The sequence below is a fragment of the Petromyzon marinus genome, chromosome 55 (assembly GCF_048934315.1).
Source record: "Petromyzon marinus isolate PM22_M1 ecotype Great Lakes invasive population chromosome 55, UKy_Petmar_22M1.pri1.0, whole genome shotgun sequence".
Lineage (NCBI taxonomy): Eukaryota > Metazoa > Chordata > Hyperoartia > Petromyzontiformes > Petromyzontidae > Petromyzon > Petromyzon marinus.
In genome coordinates, this window is record NC_133721.1 from 7,583,388 (window position 1) to 7,604,377 (window position 20,990).

The 20,990-nt window shown below is 44.4% G+C and overlaps 1 protein-coding gene across 1 annotated transcript; it reads right to left on the reverse strand.

The window, feature by feature from the left end:
- Positions 1-8,669: 8,669 nt before the first annotated feature.
- Positions 8,670-19,466, reverse strand: LOC116954498 (polyunsaturated fatty acid 5-lipoxygenase-like). Its single transcript, XM_076052311.1, has 15 exons — positions 19,350-19,466; positions 18,771-18,925; positions 18,112-18,307; positions 17,541-17,622; positions 15,074-15,196; positions 14,848-14,954; positions 14,393-14,565; positions 14,120-14,266; positions 13,427-13,630; positions 12,872-12,958; positions 12,023-12,192; positions 11,059-11,177; positions 10,274-10,374; positions 9,989-10,156; positions 8,670-9,206 (listed from the first exon to the last, which is right to left on the reverse strand). The coding sequence occupies exons 1-15, from the start codon at positions 19,366-19,368 to the stop codon at positions 9,027-9,029; spliced, it is 2,031 nt and encodes a 676-aa protein (XP_075908426.1). The 5' UTR covers positions 19,369-19,466; the 3' UTR covers positions 8,670-9,026.
- Positions 19,467-20,990: the final 1,524 nt, after the last annotated feature.

A 20,990-nucleotide genomic window follows, 5' to 3' on the forward strand; every position in this document is an offset into this window, starting at 1 on the left:
GTAAATAATGCAGGGTGTAGTGCACGTGGACAAATGAATCCACTTATCGATTGACTATAGTAGAACAATATCAATTGATTTTTCGATTTAAAGCTTTCGTGACTGCAATGATTCATCTTCTTTGGTTCTTTCGGTAAAGTCACGTATTTTATCAATTTATTATTTTATTCTCATTCTACGTGACTTTACCGAAAGAACCAAAGAAGAATATCAATTGACTCATTACAATAGAGCAATGATCAGTGGATACTATAAGAAGTACACGTGGACAAATGAATCCACTTATCAATTGACTACAGTAGAACAATATCAATTGACTAATTTCAATAGAACAATGGTGATCAGTGAATAATGAGTGCACGTGGACAAATGAATCCACTCAAGGCCGTGATTATAATATATATTGGGGGACACACACTTCCCCCTCCAATATTCAAATATGCTCAAAATGTCCCCCCCAATATATTGTTACAAAAATAATTGCTATGCTATGTAAATGAGAACAACAATTTGCTAAACCTTGGCTAAAATATCTGGAATTGTCTTCATATAAATCAATGCATAGATTTGTTTATATGATTGTGGTTATGGTTGTACTTTATTAATCCCTAATCTCTGCCATTACATACAATGAAACAAGAAATGGTAAAAAAAGTAAAAACAGAGCGATGTAATACAATACACTATTAGACATTGTAAAAAATAAATAAAAAGTCCATCCCATGTGTTAGTGAATTCTTTTATATTTCAGGCAGGAAATGAGTCTTAAAATTTAGATATTTTTCTGGGTTGGGACCCCCAGACACCCTGGAATATTTGGTCCCTCCCAATGTTGACTCCATGGCTACGGCCTTGAATCCACTTAGTAATTGACTCATTACAGTACTATAATTGAGCTCCAGTTTTGACAACTCAGAAAACAAGGATATTTAACTGGCAGGTGGCAGTGATTTTGTGTCTGGCCTTGTGAGTGTTCAATATGTTTATATCATTACCATTAGCGGCTCGGGGTTGCATCACGCGGGCAGACCCTGCCTTCATTTTAGCCAGCACTTATCCGAGAATATACGCGGGATTAACAACCAACGTGGAGGGAGGGGCGAGGGTGGAGTGAATGGCGAAGGTGGAGGGAGGGGCGATGGTGGAGGGAGGGGCGAGGGTGGAGGGAGGGGCGATGGTGGAGGGAGGGGCGAAGGTGGAGGGAGGGGCGATGGTGGAGGGAGGGGCGAGAGTGGAGGGAGGGGCGAGGGTGGAGGGAGGTGCGAGGGTGGAGGGAGGGGCGAGGGTGGAGGGAGGGGCGAGGGTGGAGGGAGGGGCGAGGGTGGAGGGAGGGAGATTGGTGGAGGGAGGGGCGAGGGTGGAGGGAGGGGCGATGGTGGAGGGAGGGGCGAGTGTGGAGGAGGCGGTTTCCCATGGGCACGCACGAAGCCCGGCTCAGCGAAGTGGGATACGGGTGACGTATTCATGCAGACGTGCATGGTGACGTCACAATCCCCACGCACTTATTCACCCGTGTCAGCCAGTCAGGCAGCAATAATTTTTTCTCATTATGTGGGAGGCTTTTTCATTGAAACCAAGGGGCCATATTTTTCTCAACAAAGCAATTTCTCCAATTTCGACATCACTTGCATGGAGACGCCTGGTGTGTAAGCAATAGATCATCGATTACCCGGTGGCTTTGGGGGGGAAGAGGGCGCTGGATTTTAAAAAACGCCACATGACATCATTATGTAAGAGCATATTTATCACATTTTTTGCTAAACATTTTTTAAGGTGTTGTGTACAGTATACATATTTTTTAGTTTTTTTTTTATGTTTTTACGAGATGAAATTGCCATGAACATACAAATAGACAAAACAAATCCTACTTTAAAAAGTTCTTGTATTTACTGTACCGTATGTAGCCGATCCGCCCTGTCCCCTCTCCTTCTGTCATGAATCCTTGCGAGAGGGAACAGGTCGGATAATTAGACAACAATAAAAGTAATAAAGTTTGGAGGTGATGAGTAGAGACTCTGCGTTGTGCTCTGTCCTCCGGAGAAGTGGGCAACTCCACAACGAGCCCGGGCACCGAGGGTTTGTGAAACGGCAAGAGTTTTATTTCAAAAGTTTTCTTCAGAAGGGCAATTGCACCTCTGCAATAGCGATCATAGACACCCTCCACGCCAGAACACCGCAGCTGAATTCCTCGGCATCAAGTCCACCCAAATCGCAATTAAGGTGATCATATTGAACAACATTTAACATACATATTATTTAACAAAGATTTCACGAGAAACATTTTAATATCTACTATCTGCCCCAAACATCTGTTGCACGTTTTACATCCCCTGATAATTCTGCATAAACGTAATACATACTTAAATAATTATTAATTCAATTTTAATATAAATTATATTTACAAAATGTATATTTGAGAAAATCATATTTTACGGATAATAAACATGTGAAACAAGTATTTCTTATGCCCAAATGAGGAATGCAACCTTTGCCAAAACAACTGCCCAGCTCACCCCATTAGCTCAATTTTACAATTAAGCTCGAAGTCAGCCATTCTGCGCCTTCCAAATGAACAGCGCAACACAATAACACCATACTTTTGGTTCTTTCGGTAAAGTCACGTAGGTAAAAAAATAATAGATCACGACGTTTCAATCACAACACAAGAAATCGTCATCAGGTGAGACAACTACGGCAAGAAAAAAACTGCTGAAGTAGGCGAGAGAGTTGCCGTGGCATGAGGTGATATAGGTATCGGCGGTAGGGGGAGAGAGAAGGGGGGGGGAAGAGAGGGGGCGGGGCAGAAAGTGGGACCCCACAGCAGCACCTGAGTCACCAGGGGGAGGGGGGGGGAGACGGGGCGGGGCAGAAAGTGGGACCCCGTAGCAGTGCCCGAGTCACCGGTGGAGAGATCCGAGAGAGGTACAGAGAGAGAAAGAGACACAAGGAGTCAGAAATAACAGCTGACCTAGGCAGGTAGGATGGAAACATCACAGTCGGTTAAGACTTTATCTGGTTAATGACGTCCTTCCAATGATTGCCAACAATATCATCACTAATTCGACTTCTTTTATCGATTCGAACAAGCAGCGCCCTCTAAAACCTTCGGCCGCTTGACCAGCCAGATTTTATGACCTTCCAAAGATCCACAAAGAAGGTATCCCACTCAATCCTATCATCTCCACCATTAACTCACCCACCTACAAACTGGCCAGATTTCTGTCTGAGACCCTGCTTCCTTTCACGGGCAAGACCACCTCAGCTGTACTTAACTCAGCTCACTTGGTTTCTCTCATCAAGGGCATTTCACTGTCTCCAGATGATTTACTTGTCAGTTTCGATGTAGTCACCCTGTTCACCAAGGTACCTGTACCTGATACCGTTGCAATCATTGAAGACTTGGTCCAACAGGGACAGAATCCAGATGTACCAACTTTGGTAAGGCACTGCCTTACCAACACTTACTTCACCTGGAATGGTACATTCTACAAACAAAATGAGGGTACCCCAATGGGTTACCCATCATCGCCAGTGGTAGCTAATGTTTTCATGGAGAAATTTGAGACAGATGCCATCCAGACATCCACCCTACGTCCTTCCTTGTGGAAGAGATACGTAGATGACACGTTCCATCATCTGGCCACATGGCCTGCCAGCACTGAACCAATTTATCAACCACATCAATTTCATACACTCATCTATCAAATTCACCATGGAAGTGGAAAAGGATGGCAAGAGAGCGGCTGGGTGTTTGCCAGTCGACGGCGGAGCTGCAGGAGGACGCGACCGCCATCGGGTCATAGTTCATACTTCATCGTTCCATTTATTTGGTATATCCCTGTGAGCCATTCGGCTCTTGAATCGGGTGCAACCACAACAAACAAAAACAAAAACATGAACAAGAAAACATCTTAAAGTGACTATGTGACTGTACAAACAGAAAATCCAGGAAAAAAAACATCAAAATATTCCTGAAATAGCACCGTACACCAATGCTCTGTGCAAAAATCCCAGTGGGATGCAAGTCAAACAACAACAACCACAAGACAACTGAGATTAAGGCCATCAGTCTACTTCTGTACTACAATAAACAAAAACATGGCCAAACCAAAAAACTTTTCGAAATCACCAATACAAAGCCATGAATACAATATAACAGTGATCATACGGACTGTGGCCGAATTTTTTTACAATAAACTACATAAATAACATATAACACACAAACCCTAGAGCCATAGCTGGCTGCATGAGTCACTCCACAACAACAGGAGCATCAGTCAGAGTATCACATTTTTCAATGCACCTTTAAGATCAGCACACTAAATCAAAATACAGATAATACTTTGCAGCGGTCATCCGGAGCGAAACATTTTATTTTATTTTAGGCCACTGAATAGCAGTGGCAGCTAGGAGTGTACAACTCCTCCAGAGCAGTTCTGAGTGAAGATCTCAAAGGTAGTGATTCAAGTTGCAGTTTATTGGCAATAGCATTCCAGACCGTGGGGGCATCAATAGCAAAATCCCTTCCTCCGGTTTTTGTACGGCAATAGGGAATGTGAAGCTGGTAAATGAGTGAAGACCTGAGGTCAAATTTGTTCTTTGAAATAGAGAGGAGATCCAGTAGGTAGTCTGCGGATTTTTTTGTAAGTACATCGTGAATAAATAAGATCTAGTGCACAAGCCGTCGAACATTAAGAGATGTTAAGTTTGACCCAATGTAGAGATCACAGTGGTGAATCCTATGTGGGCAGTTTAACACGTAGGCCCATATAGGTCCTTAATTATTATGAATTATTATGGCCCTATATGGGCAGTTCAATGCAAATCTTAAGCCCGAGTGATAGATGGAATCAAGCTTGAGATAGGTCGGTAGTTATTGGGATCATTTTTAGGGCCCCCTTTGTGAATTGGACGGACATAGGAATGTTTCCTTTCTAGAGGAACTGATGCTTCTTTGATGGACAGGTTGAAAATATGGGCTATAGGTTTGTATATTAGGTGACCAACAGTTAGTAGAGCAAAGACGGGAAAACGATCTGCTCCGGTAGAGGAGGACCCTTTGAGGTAGGACAGTTGTTTCAGCACATTACTTTCGTGGATTTGCTGGAAACTAAATTCGTTTAATGTTTGGACAGGGGTGTAGGAATTTGCACGAGCAGTGGTGACTCCCAATCCATTATCAAAAAAGGTTAAAAATGTTAACTATTTTTTTGGGATCTGAAAAATATTCCCCATTTCGGTTAAGCTCAACGGGCAGATTGTCTGTTTTGAATGCCTTTTCGATACATTTGATTGTTTTCCAAAAAATCCTGGCATTTCCATGTGATTCCAGGAGAGTGGAGGAAAAGTAGGCATTTTTTGCATGCCGTATTTTTTTGACGCATCTATTCCTTAAAATCCTGTATCTAGCCAGTCATTTACCAAATTACTTTTCTGAGCACATGCCCAAGCCTTGTCCCTAGTTTTCATGAGCTTTGTAATCAAAGGATCATACCATGGTGGGCGGTTGCCTTTATTTTTAAATCTAACCAACGGAGCATGTTTGTTAACAATTTGGAGAAACGTGTACCTGAAAGTCTCCCAAGCCGTAGTCAGGTTGGGGATATCACATACCTTGTCAATATCCGAGTGAAGCACATAATTAGGAAATGCCTGAGTGCCTCAAAGAGTGCTTTTCAACATTTTTAGGGGGGGCTTTGGGTCTGGCTGATGATCTCACCCCAAAAATGAAGGAGTGATCACTAAGTTTAATACCCAGAACACCAGTCAGTGCGAAATTGAGGGGCATTTGTTAATAGGACGTCAAGCAGAGTTGACTGTCCCGGACTTTTTTAGGTTGGGTCTTGTGGGGTTATTTATTAATTGAAACAGGTTAAATTCATCTGTAAAATTTGTGGCCCCGGCCGGCGGGTTTAGCCAATTCCAATTTAGATCTAAAACTATTTCACCTTTAGAGAGGCCCCCAAAAAGCTCTCTCAGTGCAGATGCAGCTTCAACATTCTTCCTGCTAGGCGGTCTATAGCAGCACACTACCAATATCTGTTGATTATTTGGGAGAGTTATTCTGAGAGCCAAACCTTCAAAGTAACATTTTTTTAAACAAAGAGTGAGCTGGTGAGCGTGCAATAGTATTACAAACATAGATGGCAATTCCACCTCCTTTAGATCCTCGGTCAAGCCGAATAAGGTTGTAGTTGTCAATCGTAATCTGCAAGTCATTGATGGCAGGAGTGAGAATTGTTTCTGTTAGGCAAAAAAATGTCCAGATCAAGATTTGCCACTTCTAGTTTTAGTTGACTTAATTTAATCACAAGTCCTCTGATGTTGACATGTAGAACACCAACACCTTTTCTGCCAGAAAAATCTGGCATTTGGGCCAGGATGAAGCTCAATACCACCCAGAAATAAGAAAAGTAGAATTCATAATTTGCACAAGTATTTTCTGTTAAAGGATGAAGAGCGGTGAACCCTGGACGAATAGCAGCAGTTCGCAGATGGTGTTATTTTTAAGAGCAGAATGAAGTTTGGAAGGAGTGCTGGTGAAGTAATGGTTCCCGCCATTTGGTGCGGACACGTCGCAGCATCCGGACGCCATTTTGAATATGACGCACATCCGGGCGCCATTTTAAATGCAACGCAGCAATCGGGCGCCATTTTTTCTCAACATGCAACGCAGCAACCGGGCGCCATTACTGCTGCTGTGCGTCTGCCACCACGTGTTCGCTGCAGTCTGCCACGCCTCTTGCGCCGGGCCGGCCTGGCGAAGCGTCGCTGGAGCCCTGCGACTGCGAGCGGGGTGTGCCTTTCTCCCCGCGATTCGAGTGAGAAGAGCAGGGAAGGGACCTGGGCTGTTGAGAGCGAGAGGAGCCACGTTCAAGGAGATGGTTCCCGACGTCTAGAGTCTGGGGGGGCCGCCTGCTTTGTGCTTGTGGGGTAAGCCAACGCGCTACAGAGTGCTCCGCCACTGCGCAAGGGACCTTGCTGCTTGCGGGGGAGGGGGAGCAGGCCGGCGCCATTAGTGTGACGAGCGCAGCGGGACACTTTGGAGGGACTCTTTTGACGTTGGCCATCCGGTATTGTTTTCCTCGCAGATGGTCATTCCTTTGGGTTTTTTGTTGCATTTTTGGGTTGTTGGGTATTAAATTATGTTGTGGCTATAGGGATGTTAGCTTGGGGGTTTAGTGTTAGTGTTGTTGTTTTGTGACGTTTTTACTGTTTGTCGTAGGGGTCGTCTAGATTTCTTTCATAAGGGGATGTTGACAGCTGGGATGGCGTACACAGGGAGGTGTGAGTGGGTTGACGGCTGAGAATAATGTCACGGGTGTTAAGGGGGTACCTTGGGGAACAAAGGCAGGTCCGAGCTAGGGGGAGGAGCCACCAAGGGGTACTTAATCGGGGACCCCATAACGACGGCAGGGTCGCTGTTGGCGAGAGGTATGAGCCTGTGTGGACGAGATGCCAGCTGCCGCCGCAGGGCTAAAGATGTAGAGGTCTCACCGTCGCCGGGTGGTTATTGATCCCCCGCCCAGGTCTTCTGGGTGTCAAGTGCTATACTACATTAGTATTGCTAAGCTAAGGAAATGTAGAATGGCTAGGTACTTATCTGGAGCCAAAGACACATTAAAGGTGGCAAGCAAACCCTAGGTGTAACCTGTGTGGTTATGTAATTGTCAAATGGTGCATATTTGCATGCTTCAGTTTAATACCCCATTTTCTTTTGAACATTTTTTACAGTGCTCAGGATGATGACCAATTTGAGAGATTGGACACGATCACAAATCGATTTGGTGCAAGAGTCGGCGTGGCACAGGTGAGACGCCGAATGAGGAAGCTCCGTAAAACAGCGTGTAACCAATAAACTAGAATCTAAATAATGGATGGGGATAAAGTATTATTTTAGTAACAGCCTAACCCGAAATCTTTACAATGACGGTTTGGGATTAAGTTTCGTTGCGAGTTTGAGAAATGTTACTTTTGGTGCAAGTGCAAATAATTTAAAAATTGCAATTAATCCCATATGCGCATGGATTCTAGTGCCGTGTGGGGCTTGAAGGGGAGTCGTTTCAGGTACGAGATCAATTTATTTTGAATAGTGTAAACTGGTGGGGTTTTTGCAGGAAAGTGGGAGGACGTTACTGCTTTAGGCAATATATTTACTAGCATTTTTAGTGTGCGAGTGCTCAGGGGAGTTTTGTTTTAAACAATGGACGAGTGAAATGGTGATCGAACAAGGTGTGACAAGTTCAAATAGTTTCATTATACTATTAATTGGTAAAGCAGAGGGCTTAAAATGTCCCCTCGGAAGCACGAGTTACAAATGCAGTTTTGCATGTAGTTGTAGATTTTAGAATTGGCTCTGCGTGGCACAGGGATTTGATAGAGGCATGGGGCGTGGAGTTGGCATATTTGGTCGTTTCAGATAGTCCACTCGTGGTGGCAGATTCAATAAACCCACCATGTGTGAACGGCATCGCCTGGATTTCTAGTTTCAAAGCGTGGAGCAAGATCATGCCAGAGAACTATTGGTTTAGTCAATTTTCGACGACTACCCCCAGTGCCCAAGGAGGACGATCACAGCCAGGACGATCGAGGCACAGGCAAGGCGATGGCAGCAGAGGGCATGGCAGACCAGCCTACTGCTGCATTGCAAAGAGCCAAATGCACAATACTGCAGAATGTTGAGATTTTATTTTTCATTTTTGCAACGTGGACAGTGCAAGGCACAACAGTTGTGAAAACCACACGGAAAATCAATGTCAGTGTCAGATTTCCTTCAACATCTTAAAATTCACCATTGTGGCACATTTTTGCATTGAAATCTTGTATGGGTCTCCAGGACCCTGTTCAATTAAGTGTTACGTGCATTTAAGCCTAAGGAAGGGCACAGACTAGAAAACATCCAAGATTGCATTGCAAATTTAAATGTTAAAGCTTCCATAGACCAAAACCGCGATTTGGTCCCTCAGCACACAAGGACAAGGCAGGAAAATGAAAAAAATCTAATCCTCAGGTTTTTCCCCCATCATTTAGATTGTGATGCTGTTGGCCACCTTGTCAGGCTTCAGGTAGGGATACTTGATGGGAAGGGTCTTGTTTCTTTCAACAATGGATTTTGTAATCACCTCGAGGTCGGATTGGTATTCTTGCATGGCCTTGAGGGCATCTGGGTTCTGGAAAGGTTCATCTGGGAAAGTTCCAAGGGTTTTCTGCATGCATTTCATGAAAAAAACAGACACCATTCAAGACATTGGTTGACCCCCTTGTAATTAGGTCAATAGAAGTTCCATGCAGCAGGAAGAGGTTGCTAAATCATGGATCAAGGTTTTAAAAAGGATACCGTCTTTACAAAGGTGACCGTTGTATAATGGTTAGTAGACTTGATTTAACCAAGACATGGGTTCGAAGTCTAACCTTCCAGTGCAGCAGCTTAAAAAAAAAAATCACAGCATTATATGGTATACAACTTGCACAAGTTGGCCCATCAGATGATCGTGGATTGGGTAAAGTGTTGGTACACCCACCTCCAAGATTAGTTATGCATGTTAGCCACTAGGCAGGGTTCAGTGGCTGCCCTTTCAGGACAAGCATACCTAAAAAGGTCATTGTAATCTTTTAAGCCATGAACTGGCTGTAAATGTTGCAATTTTATACCTGCCAATCCTTTAATTGGTGGAAAACCCACCACCAGCAATGCCCTCCACGATTACCATTTAGATTAACATTAACTGTCCTGCCCAGGCAGCCGAACACTTGAGCTATACCCATTTCAAACCTTTATAAATGGTTTTCCTTTAGAGGCCAGCCAGCTTTTCCTGATGACGATCACTTAGGTATGTACAAATTACAATGCTTGGATTGCAACACATCTACACGAATTTACCAAAAAGACCCAAAGAACAGGAATTTATGCAGGTCACGAAAGCTTTAAGTCTGGATTTAGACCGACGTAACCTTAATCCACATTGCAAATGCAGGAACTAGCACCTACCTCTGCAGCACTGCGGCTAAGCACCCAGGTGATTGCCATGGAAATACAAGACACCTGCACATCAGGCAGTGTCTGCAGGATGAAAGGCATGTCCACCACACCCTTGGTGGTTGGAGGTGGTTTCCTCATGGCACTGGGTGCATTTGGGATCCATGCATAGAAGTCAAACTGCAGCACACGGTAAGGGTGGGAAGAGCATTTTTTTTAATACTAAAGTCAGCAATAAACAGAACACCACTTTGCAAGGGCTTTCGTTCAAAAAACAAACATCCGAATTTACGTTACCTGGCCATAGTTGACGGCAGAATGCTGGGCAGAGCACAGGAACACCACCATGGTGAGGAATTCACTCAACTCTGACACACATGTGAACTTGGTAGGAAATCCTGCAGCACAGAACCAATGTTAAAAGGAGCAGCGAGCGATGACGTTGCGTTAAAACAATGCTTGGACAGTAAAACCTGCAAGCTCAAATATCCCCTCGTTTGAAATTATAGCAATTGTCTTGCTATTGCCGAGAGCAGTGGTTCTCGGCCTGGTTCAGGGACAAGTGGTCCAAATACCAATCCAGAAATGAACAGAATGTCATTGATATTTATTAAATTAGTTGATATTAGGGTAAAGCATTCCAAGATCTAAATGCCCTTCAAAAAATGCGAGTAGCCGCACGAAAAAAGTTATGGTAATGCAGTATGTTGTATTACTGGCATTTAGATAATTTATTTTTTTGCCACCAGGGCTGGGGTCCATAGAAACCTTTGCATGTGGCAGTGGTCCTTGGGCCAAAATAAAAATTGATGCATGGCATGATGGTGGCTTTGTTAGCACACTGGTTTTGCTAGAGGTTGCTTGCAAGTTCATGGCAAGTCATGGGCACACCTTTAATATTATGTGGCCAAGAATGCCAGGATACACCTGTTGACTAAAACCAGGTTGCAACCTGGTGTAGTAATGCATTTCCATCCTCAAACAAGTGGTCTGGCCAGCATGGAAGGGCATGCCAATGACCTGGTAGAAAACACCTTTCCTCCAGCAAGTGCTAGGACATAATTGCAGGGCTGCTTAATTACCATTGGATGGGTTGCTTAGCAAGGCATGGTTGATGTCGTCAACGAATGCTTGAAGTTCAGCGTCACCTCTCACGTCTTCGTCACGTTTGTAGAAGATGGCAAGTATTTTGTCGACAAACCTGCACAACAACGTAATGGTGCTTTCATCTGTTAAGATGAAAGCCACAGGAACTGAAGTGACCTTAGTCTCAAATCAAGTTCAATAACGGAACATTTTGGAATTGTGGTAGTGTTTAAAGTCCCTTGTATCATTCCTAGGATAACAAATATACCAAGTTGGGGAAAATACATCCATTTACCCGGGGGTAGGCAGCATCATGCCATTAAATTATTATTTTAAGCTTGTGGCTGCAGGAATCAACTCGTTGGTTCTTTCGTTAAAGGTCACGTAGGCGACCCACTAACAAAGCCAACGTTGCTCCCTTTCTTTCGATGTGGCGGTGGCTCTCGTTTAGCAGACTAACTGGCTGTGATGTTGTTGTGCGCGCATGCATTTCCTATTGCACACGTCAATCCCCTAGGTGGTGGATATACCGTCACTACATATTGACATGCTAATCTCTGACATTACAATAGCTACCTCCTCGGCTCTGTCATGGAGGTGCATCACCCACATCAGTTCCCATCTTTGGAATTCTTACTCGCTTAGGCAGAAGCTCTCGCCCCCCTCCCCCAGCTGTGTATATATAGGACTTGTTTCAGCAGCCCGTGTCTCACTCACACCTGAAGACGATTACAACGTCTCGATCTTAGTTTTTCTACCTACATGCTTACCGAAAGAACCAGTCAGAAACCTGTTTTGAAAGGGAGGAAATGAAGTCAAAGTGTATCAACTCATAAATTGGGTCTCAAAAAAATTGATATCTGAACTGCCTTTGCAAGTCGGTTGCACGTGCCCACCAATAGCATTTTCATCATCGTGCACATAAAACCACCGGCACCAGCGTATAGTCGGTCTGGTTACTTGTGAATGGTCTTCCAGATGCTGCAGGCATCATCCCTGTAGTAGTAGCTGGGCAAGTCACCAACACCTCGATCTGCCACATCCTTCAGGATGCACAGATGTCTGTAGGTGAGCGCCTTCAAGCCCTTGCCACCAAGCTTGAAATGGCCACCGCCCCCAATTGACAGCGCCTGAACAAGTACATTTCAAGATCGTGTCATTTGAAGCCTTACCATTGAAAGACACTGCAGTACTCGGACGTGTCGATATGCATGGTGATGCAAAAGGAGCCAAAAGGTGGCAACTTTCAAAGTTGGGTCAGTCTTTGGAAAATTGCATTAAGGTATTGAGGGCCAATAGGGGAAGGAGAGATTTACCATGGTCACTGTATGGGCATGAATTGGGCAACTATAATTTAAAATGGTAGCCGAAAAGTTGGAGGACAGGTGTAACAAAAGCTTACATTCTTGCTATTAAAACTATTGGATATAGTCAGTAGGGACAAAGCAAAATGAAATTAAAGGAGCAGGTTGAAGTACTTGCTGGTATCGTGTGCCTAAAACTTGGAAACGTGCACAGAATCGGGTAGATGCACGCTTGGTATTATACCAGGATGTTAAGAGTGTGAGCAATGTCAAACACCGCATTGGAAAGAATATTAGGACGATTGAGTTCCTGTAAATGGATTGTGAACATCAAGCAGCTAAACAATGGAATGCATTGGATGATATCCAGGAGACGGAGCAATGACAAAATGAGCTCATGCAGCAGAAGTAAGATTGTTGGATTAGAAGACTGCCTCGGAGGCTTTGATGCCGTGGCTTAAATGGCAACTCATTTCAAAAGGCTCGTAAAAACCACAACCCTCACCTGATCCACAAAGGCTCCTGTGCCCACAAGTTGCGTCCGTGCACGCACGTTGATTTCCAGGGTGAAACGCAGGTGGCGATACAGGAGCTATGCGTAAGCAGGTCAGAAAATCAGATGACCATGTGTATTAGCTGGCAATAGGCTTAATTTAATTAATGTCACTTTAAGAATGCACTTTCAAGTCCTTAAAAAGGAGAGGGCAAGTCCTGTGCACAAGTCATTTCATGTCTTGGTACATGTACATGACATTGAGGAAATGTATTTGGATAAAGGTTTACTAGAAAAGGAGTCACTACATTCTGGAAGGATGGTTCCACACAACCCACAAGTGTAAAAATTAACCTTCACAAAAATGACCAGAGTATTGGGCAAGATCTAAGAATGCAGAGACCACATCTCCAGACAAACAAGCCTTGTTGGTTGACAGGCAGTATAAGGACTGCCAGGATGGTGACGAGCACCACATGCATTTTAAAAATACAAGCTAGCAGTGGATAACTGTGTCACTAGCAGTCTCCCATGCTATTAACGCCAACATTAAAACCATGGATTCACCTTATGGACAGGATGCATTGTAGACAGCTGCCGCAAGGTGGCCATGGTGAACACCTCGGCCAGCAAGTGGGTCTTGAGCAAGTGCGTGGAGATCTCATGGATCTGAAAGTCCATGGAACGAACCCACATCTTGGCCAGCATCCAGTCGTGCGCAGAGTCGCTCGGCAAGAAGATGGGGTTATCCGCCGATGGCTTTTGCTGCAGCTGTGGATGCATGGTGGTAGGAGCAGCAGAATATTGTTTGTGTAAAGCCACAGTTGTTCGTACCGAAGCTTGCTATGTCCGATGTTTTCATTGTCTCATGTACGACATGGTTACTAGAATGAATAGATTAGTAGGTACATTGAGTGTGTACCTGTTGCCAACTTTACAAACTGTTATTCATACGTTTGTAAAAACATAAAAGTTTTGACTATCACTTTGTCTATGATTGCAGTACAGTTGGCCATGTACTTGCCAAAGTACACAATGCACCCAGGACTGTTATTGTACAGTGGATGAAACGATTAGGGTAACTTGGTCTTTACTAATACCCACAAGCCAATGCAGGAATGCCATAATTACCCAACCCACTGGCAAGGGGAGAGCTAGTGCCATCTATGGCAGGAGTACACAAGTCAGAGATGTGGCCCTGTTGATAACAAAAGATACCATTGCCAGGATGCTAGCACGAGCGCAAAATGCACAACTTGCCTGTATAGCAATAGGCAGCAGCTGCCCCTGTTTGTTGACGTAAAGCAGGCACATGGGAGCTGCTAGGTAGAAGGGCTTGGAATGGTTGAATGTATTGCCAGGAATTCCATCAAGGCACTGGTAGTCCACAATGTAGACATTGCCGTGCTGTGAACATGCACACAAAATAATCCCACAGGTCATCACCACTGTAGTGATGCGCTTAAGCTATGGTCTGCACAAGGTTATTAGGGGCAAGTTTCAAATTAAAGCATTGGGAGATCTTTACAGCACCTTGATCTCGTCTTCAAGGGAGCATTCACGGACCAGGCTGCTCTTCACCATGTTCGTGGTGACAGGGAAATTCTCAGGCAGCTTGGTGCAGCGTTTGATGAGAACAGGGTTGACACCATTCATGAATTGGTAACCGAAGAACCAGTCTTGATCCCAGTGGTGAGAAATATACTCTGCACAACGGGAGATAGCAGAAAAACGTGGAACAGATGCCACATACAGGGCTACAATTTAAAACCGCAGGTCAGTTGTGTACATGTACACCATTACTTCAAATTAAGTCTCGCAATCAATTATAAAAAAAGGGTATGGCAAGCTACTGGAGGGGACGGTGTGGCGCCATTAATTTCCACAAAGTAGGTGAAAAACCAGCAGGATCGGATCTTAGATGTAATTATGGAGTCAACCCTCGACTTAGTTTACCACTCAAACCATAGCTACCCCACCGTGCAAACCTGCAATTTCACTCTTGACCCTTGTAAATAAGCGACGGAAGTCTTCTATCTTCGTCCAAGACATGCCATCGAGGTTCATGAACACCCTCAAACCCAAATCTTGGACACTAAACGACAAGTACAAAAGTGCAGTCAGACCAATCAGGGACATTTGAACAGAATTCAAAGCTAGCAACATGTCTAACAAAATGGTAACAGTAGTGTGGCAAACAAATGGTGTCTTTACCTTTGCAGAAAGGACAAGTTGAAATCGGCACTTTTCTCATCATCAAAACGGGTATCGCAGGGCAAGTCAAGGAAGGATTTGCTGTCGACTCCAAGGGGAAGCCCAGCTTGCCATTCTAGCCACCTGCAGAAAATCAAAAGCAGGCCGCAATAGTTTAGGTGTCAAGGCCAGGGTTTTTGGTACACACTGGTCACTACAATATGGGTGGCAAAATTAGATTGCCCATTTTTGTAATCGGCAGCTGGCCAACTGACAAAGGGGCTAACGGTCACGATTCCAGAACCGAGTGTAATAAAACCCAATTAGGAAGGTGAAACAGATTAAGAGCACACCATTGAAAAGAAACGGTGGGAAAACGTAGTTCCACCTCTTTAAGCATTTTGAATTACCCAGTGTTGGATAGTCCTGTTCCAAAATTGATATGAATAATAGCCAGTAATTTTTTAAATAAATCCCGCTACGTAGGAGCAGCCAGATGGAGATCGTAAAAAGGCCATTAAAAATAAATAATAAACTGCAGGACAAAGAGCGGTTGTTATCTGCGAATCTCCAGAGCACCAAAGAACGGCTCAAATTCCCAGAATCAGACACAGGGCAAACAAACATTACAACTGATTTTTTTTTCTCTTCAGAAAAAAGAGAGTTTGGCTATAAGAATAAGTCTTATTACTTATTTTATGTCAACCTAATTTAAGCCACGCATTGTATCTTCTGTGTACGTGACTTTACCAAGAGAACCAAAGTACACGAGTTCCTGCAATCACGAAAGCGCACGTCCAAACTAAGCTATATATCCAACCTCCAGATAAAATCGGAACTACAAATCTTGGTTAAACAAAACTAAATGATATGAGCGACGTTAAACCGAGGGCTAGCCAGAGAGAGAAAGAACCTCCCGGCCGCCTTAGTCTTCCCACAGTGCAGGATAACAGGAATTTAACACCAGAGCGAGGAAATTGCTTGTTGCAAAGACGGAGCCATCTGTACCCCATGGATGAAGAGATACCTTGGGGCAGGGACGGTGATCAATGGATGCAGATGTCTTGATGGGATGACACACACAAGCAACGCCCCCCCCTCCCACTACCCAGAGTGGAGATTTTTCGAATGTAATCGCTCAACCAGCATCTTGACAGACCAGTTCAACAAGGCACAGCAAGTTCAACCGGCAGATCAGCTCAAGATCTACTGAAGAGGGCAGCGAGTGGCAGGCCGGGGGTGGCCCCATGATCACAGGATGGCAAGGTTCGCCGAGTAGTTATGTATAAACGAGCACGAGTTGGGAGCTGAAAGACGAAGTATCGCTCAAAGACTTGTATTTCTACATCAAGTGCCAGCGGCCACGCGTGTGCTGGCTCATCCAGCAGCGGAAAGAGCCTTTATCTGCTAGCATGAGCAAAGCTGACACCGAACAAGAGAACAAAGCCATTCGTATCACCCTCCCCCACTCAGACGCACCACCCGGCATTGGCGTCAAGAAGATGCTCATATCGGGACAATCAAGAAGTGTGACATTCCAAAGGGGGCACATTAAGTATCAACGGATTGTGAAGAACATTGTTGCCATCGAGTTACAGGGATACTGCTACTTAGTATTTGAGTCGTTCGTTTTTTTAATTGCATAATGTTGCATATGGATCAACGAATGAGTGCAGTAATGTGGCCAATTTCAAGTGTACGAATTTGCATATTATAGGGTTAAGGTTTGTGTAGAATAGCATGCATGTTTAACGACCCTCTCACCAGCTGAGCTCGCGTTAGGCAGTGGAATTAATCACATGTGCCGTCGCCAAAGTGAGACAACGCAATCATTGACGGTTAGTGTTGGTACTGCATTGATAATTCCAAGCCGAGAGTTGCATCTTTTAGAGTTAAGGTTTAGTTAGAAAATAAAATTGATTAACGCAGAAGTGGTTGTACGTTTCAAGCATAATAAATATTATCTGCAACAACTGTATTCTGCGTTGAGATCTGAATTAACAAACTATAATGCACTCGGTAAATTGTAAAGCGAGAATTGTATTGTCGAGCGTTAATACGAAATTAAACGAAGCAGAGTTTAATCCTACCTACTTACAGCACACCTGCATAACGCAATACGACTAATTGTATGATCCCGATTGATAACCCGACCCTCCTCAGCAATACGGGGCCTAATTATCATAAGGGATCGCATTAGCATAATCACCCCCATTCGCATACATTAATACAATTATCTCTAGAATAAACAATTCTCAATTAATAATTTCTGATAATTACGCAATTTTCCAAATATAATTTAATTTATTATTTCAAAATTTTCATAACCGACATATACAACACCAGAACACAGTAGACAATTCCAACTAACCTTGGTTGTTTCTAGATATTTTTTGGCAAAGGATGACAGCAAGTCTAACAGTGTATTCGTAGCAATTTGCAATGCAATTGGACACGCACGAGACCATGAATAACTTGTGCCTCAAACCTCAACAAGTGCCGTCTCGCAGACAATTCCTCAGCCCTCTTTTCCTTTAGTTGAGCCAAGGTCTCGTGCTGTGGCAGAATTCCTGCAATGCGAGGGGTGGAAGCAAGTGCAAAACACGCGTCTGGTAGCCACAACACCGAGTTGAACGTACCCAACAACTTGCAAAGTCAAATTCTAGCTTTTAAATTACATTGTGGGCGGGAACTGTTGCGCAGCAGAATTAAGAATCACGTGGAGAGGTCTTGACGGCCATGTGGACAGCATTTGAAAAAGGCCTGAACACAAGTGATTTCGCCAACTGTTCAGGGATGTAGTTCCATATGCAGACAGAAGTATAATTAGAGGGGAACCAAATTAAGGCGTCATCTTTCGTTAGCCGATTGCACAACCTGGGTGGAATTGTGGGAAATCAGTAAGAAAAAGGGATAGTGCAAGAGATACGTGCCACCTCAAAACCACAAGGAACCTTGGTTTAATGCTAGACCATAAGCATTTAATGGAATTGTACCATCTCCATGCGTGTAGAGACCAATGCAAAAAAAATGGCGATCTGCCAACACCCACATCTTACCAAGCCCCTCCCGTAGCTCCATGGAGCCCTGCTCGAGCCAGTGGTTGGCAGGGAACCGGTGCACACGGCCACCCGGAGCGGTGACCTCCACGTAGCGGCAGAACCACGAGTCGTTCACCAGGAACGCCTCCTTCTCCAGACGAACCATTCGGATGTCGCCAATGTCAAGCTTGCTTGGAATGCTGTAGATGTCAATCTGGCCATAACATCAAAAAGGATCGTAGATGTCAGACCTAGTTTTGCTCGAAAGGTGAACATGCACATGAAGTGTTAGTTTCAGGTATTACAAAGGAGAAATTGCGTCCATCCCCCCCCTTCCCCCCACCAGCCAAAAACAGCCCAAGGCAACACGGCACATTCAAACCACAGGGTCAAGAGTATTGCCCATGCATGTACTTGTTTCATCGCACTTTCAACAGAAGAACGAGATTACATTCAGCACGAATGCGCTCTTCAGGAACCCACCGATCATTGCAGCCTATTCCACAAGCCGTGCGTATCGTGGTGGTCACCCATCCAAGCACTACCCAGGCTCAACCCATCCTTAGCATGCAATCTGGCATTTGCCAGGCAATTCAGTCAGAAGCTAGGACAGAGCAAGCTGTAGTGCGTAGTGCTTATTCCCACAAGCCGATTAGATACACAATGAAGCTACTCACCGCCCCGGGGCAAAGGTCCAGTCCGAAGTGGTCCAGAAGCTGCCTATTGCTTTGGCCTGCCGAGCCAATGATAGTTGCATACACAAAGTTCATGGTGCCCGAGAACAGTGTATCGCCCGTGGCTACCGTCAGCTTGTACAGAGTCTCCACTTCTCCTGCAGCACAGCAAGACGGGGGGGGGGGGGGGGGGGGGGGTGTCGCTTTTCAATTGGTTATGGACGAGTCTACACCATCGTAGACTAGAATAACCTTTTTATTAAAACATCGGGAATAAATAAACAGGCCCACATACGCCGACCTAAAAATGATTTAATTGCTTGCGGTGTGCTATTTCAATGAACCTAACAAGAAGTCTGCTAATATCATTAATACAAAACCAAGAACAGTACACACGGATGGTTTCAAATTCGGCGATCTGCACACTGGCATTTTATAGCTTCTGACTGATATAGAGGGAATAATCCACGTCTAGCGAATTCAAGCGACCAAAGGAAGCATCTTATTAAAAAGGATACACTTCGAATATGGACAGCAAATCACCACAAAGTTAAGATTGAACAAGGCACGTTTCAGACAAACCTGCTACACATTCCAGCATGATGACGCTTTCACACAACCACAGGCACCCAAATAAACTGCCCGCTACAACCAGACCAGTGAACACCACCGCACAATGATGCACTGCTCACGGCCCTGTGTTACCGAATCTGCTTTTATATCCTTAGGACTGGAAGAGCCCAGCCGGGAAATCGTTCATGTGAGGCGTGTCCCTTATTGCCATCATTTCGGCGGTACAATAGAACAATAGTGATCAGTAAATAATGCAGGGTGTAGTGCACGTGGACAAATGAATCCACTTATCGATTGACTATAGTAGAACAATATCAATTGATTTTTCGATTTAAAGCTTTCGTGACTGCAATGATTCATCTTCTTTGGTTCTTTCGGTAAAGTCACGTATTTTATCAATTTATTATTTTATTCTCATTCTACGTGACTTTACCGAAAGAACCAAAGAAGAATATCAATTGACTCATTACAATAGAGCAATGATCAGTGGATACTATAAGAAGTACACGTGGACAAATGAATCCACTTATCAATTGACTACAGTAGAACAATATCAATTGACTAATTTCAATAGAACAATGGTGATCAGTGAATAATGAGTGCACGTGGACAAATGAATCCACTCAAGGCCGTGATTATAATATATATTGGGGGACACACACTTCCCCCTCCAATATTCAAATATGCTCAAAATGTCCCCCCCAATATATTGTTACAAAAATAATTGCTATGCTATGTAAATGAGAACAACAATTTGCTAAACCTTGGCTACAATATCTGGAATTGTCTTCATATAAATCAATGCATCGATTTGTTTATATGATTGTGGTTATGGTTGTACTTTATTAATCCCTAATCTCTGCCATTACATACAATGAAACAAGAAATGGTAAAAAAAGTAAAAACAGAGCGATGTAATACAATACACTATTAGACATTGTAAAAAATAAATAAAAAGTCCATCCCATGTGTTAGTGAATTCTTTTATATTTCAGGCAGGAAATGAGTCTTAAAATTTAGATATTTTTCTGGGTTGGGACCCCCAGACACCCTGGAATATTTGGTCCCTCCCAATGTTGACTCCATGGCTACGGCCTTGAATCCACTTTCTGGGTTGGGACCCCCAGACACCCTGGAATATTTGGTCCCTCCCAATGTTGACTCCATGGCTACGGCCTTGAATCCACTTAGTAATTGACTCATTACAGTACTATAATTGAGCTCCAGTTTTGACAACTCAGAAAACAAGGATATTTAACTGGCAGGTGGCAGTGATTTTGTGTCTGGCCTTGTGAGTGTTCAATATGTTTATATCATTACCATTAGCGGCTCGGGGTTGCATCACGCGGGCAGACCCTGCCTTCATTTTAGCCAGCACTTATCCGAGAATATACGCGGGATTAACAACCAACGTGGAGGGAGGGGCGAGGGTGGAGTGAATGGCGAAGGTGGAGGGAGGGGCGATGGTGGAGGGAGGGGCGAGGGTGGAGGGAGGGGCGATGGTGGAGGGAGGGGCGAAGGTGGAGGGAGGGGCGATGGTGGAGGGAGGGGCGAGAGTGGAGGGAGGGGCGAGGGTGGAGGGAGGTGCGAGGGTGGAGGGAGGGGCGAGGGTGGAGGGAGGGGCGAGGGTGGAGGGAGGGAGATTGGTGG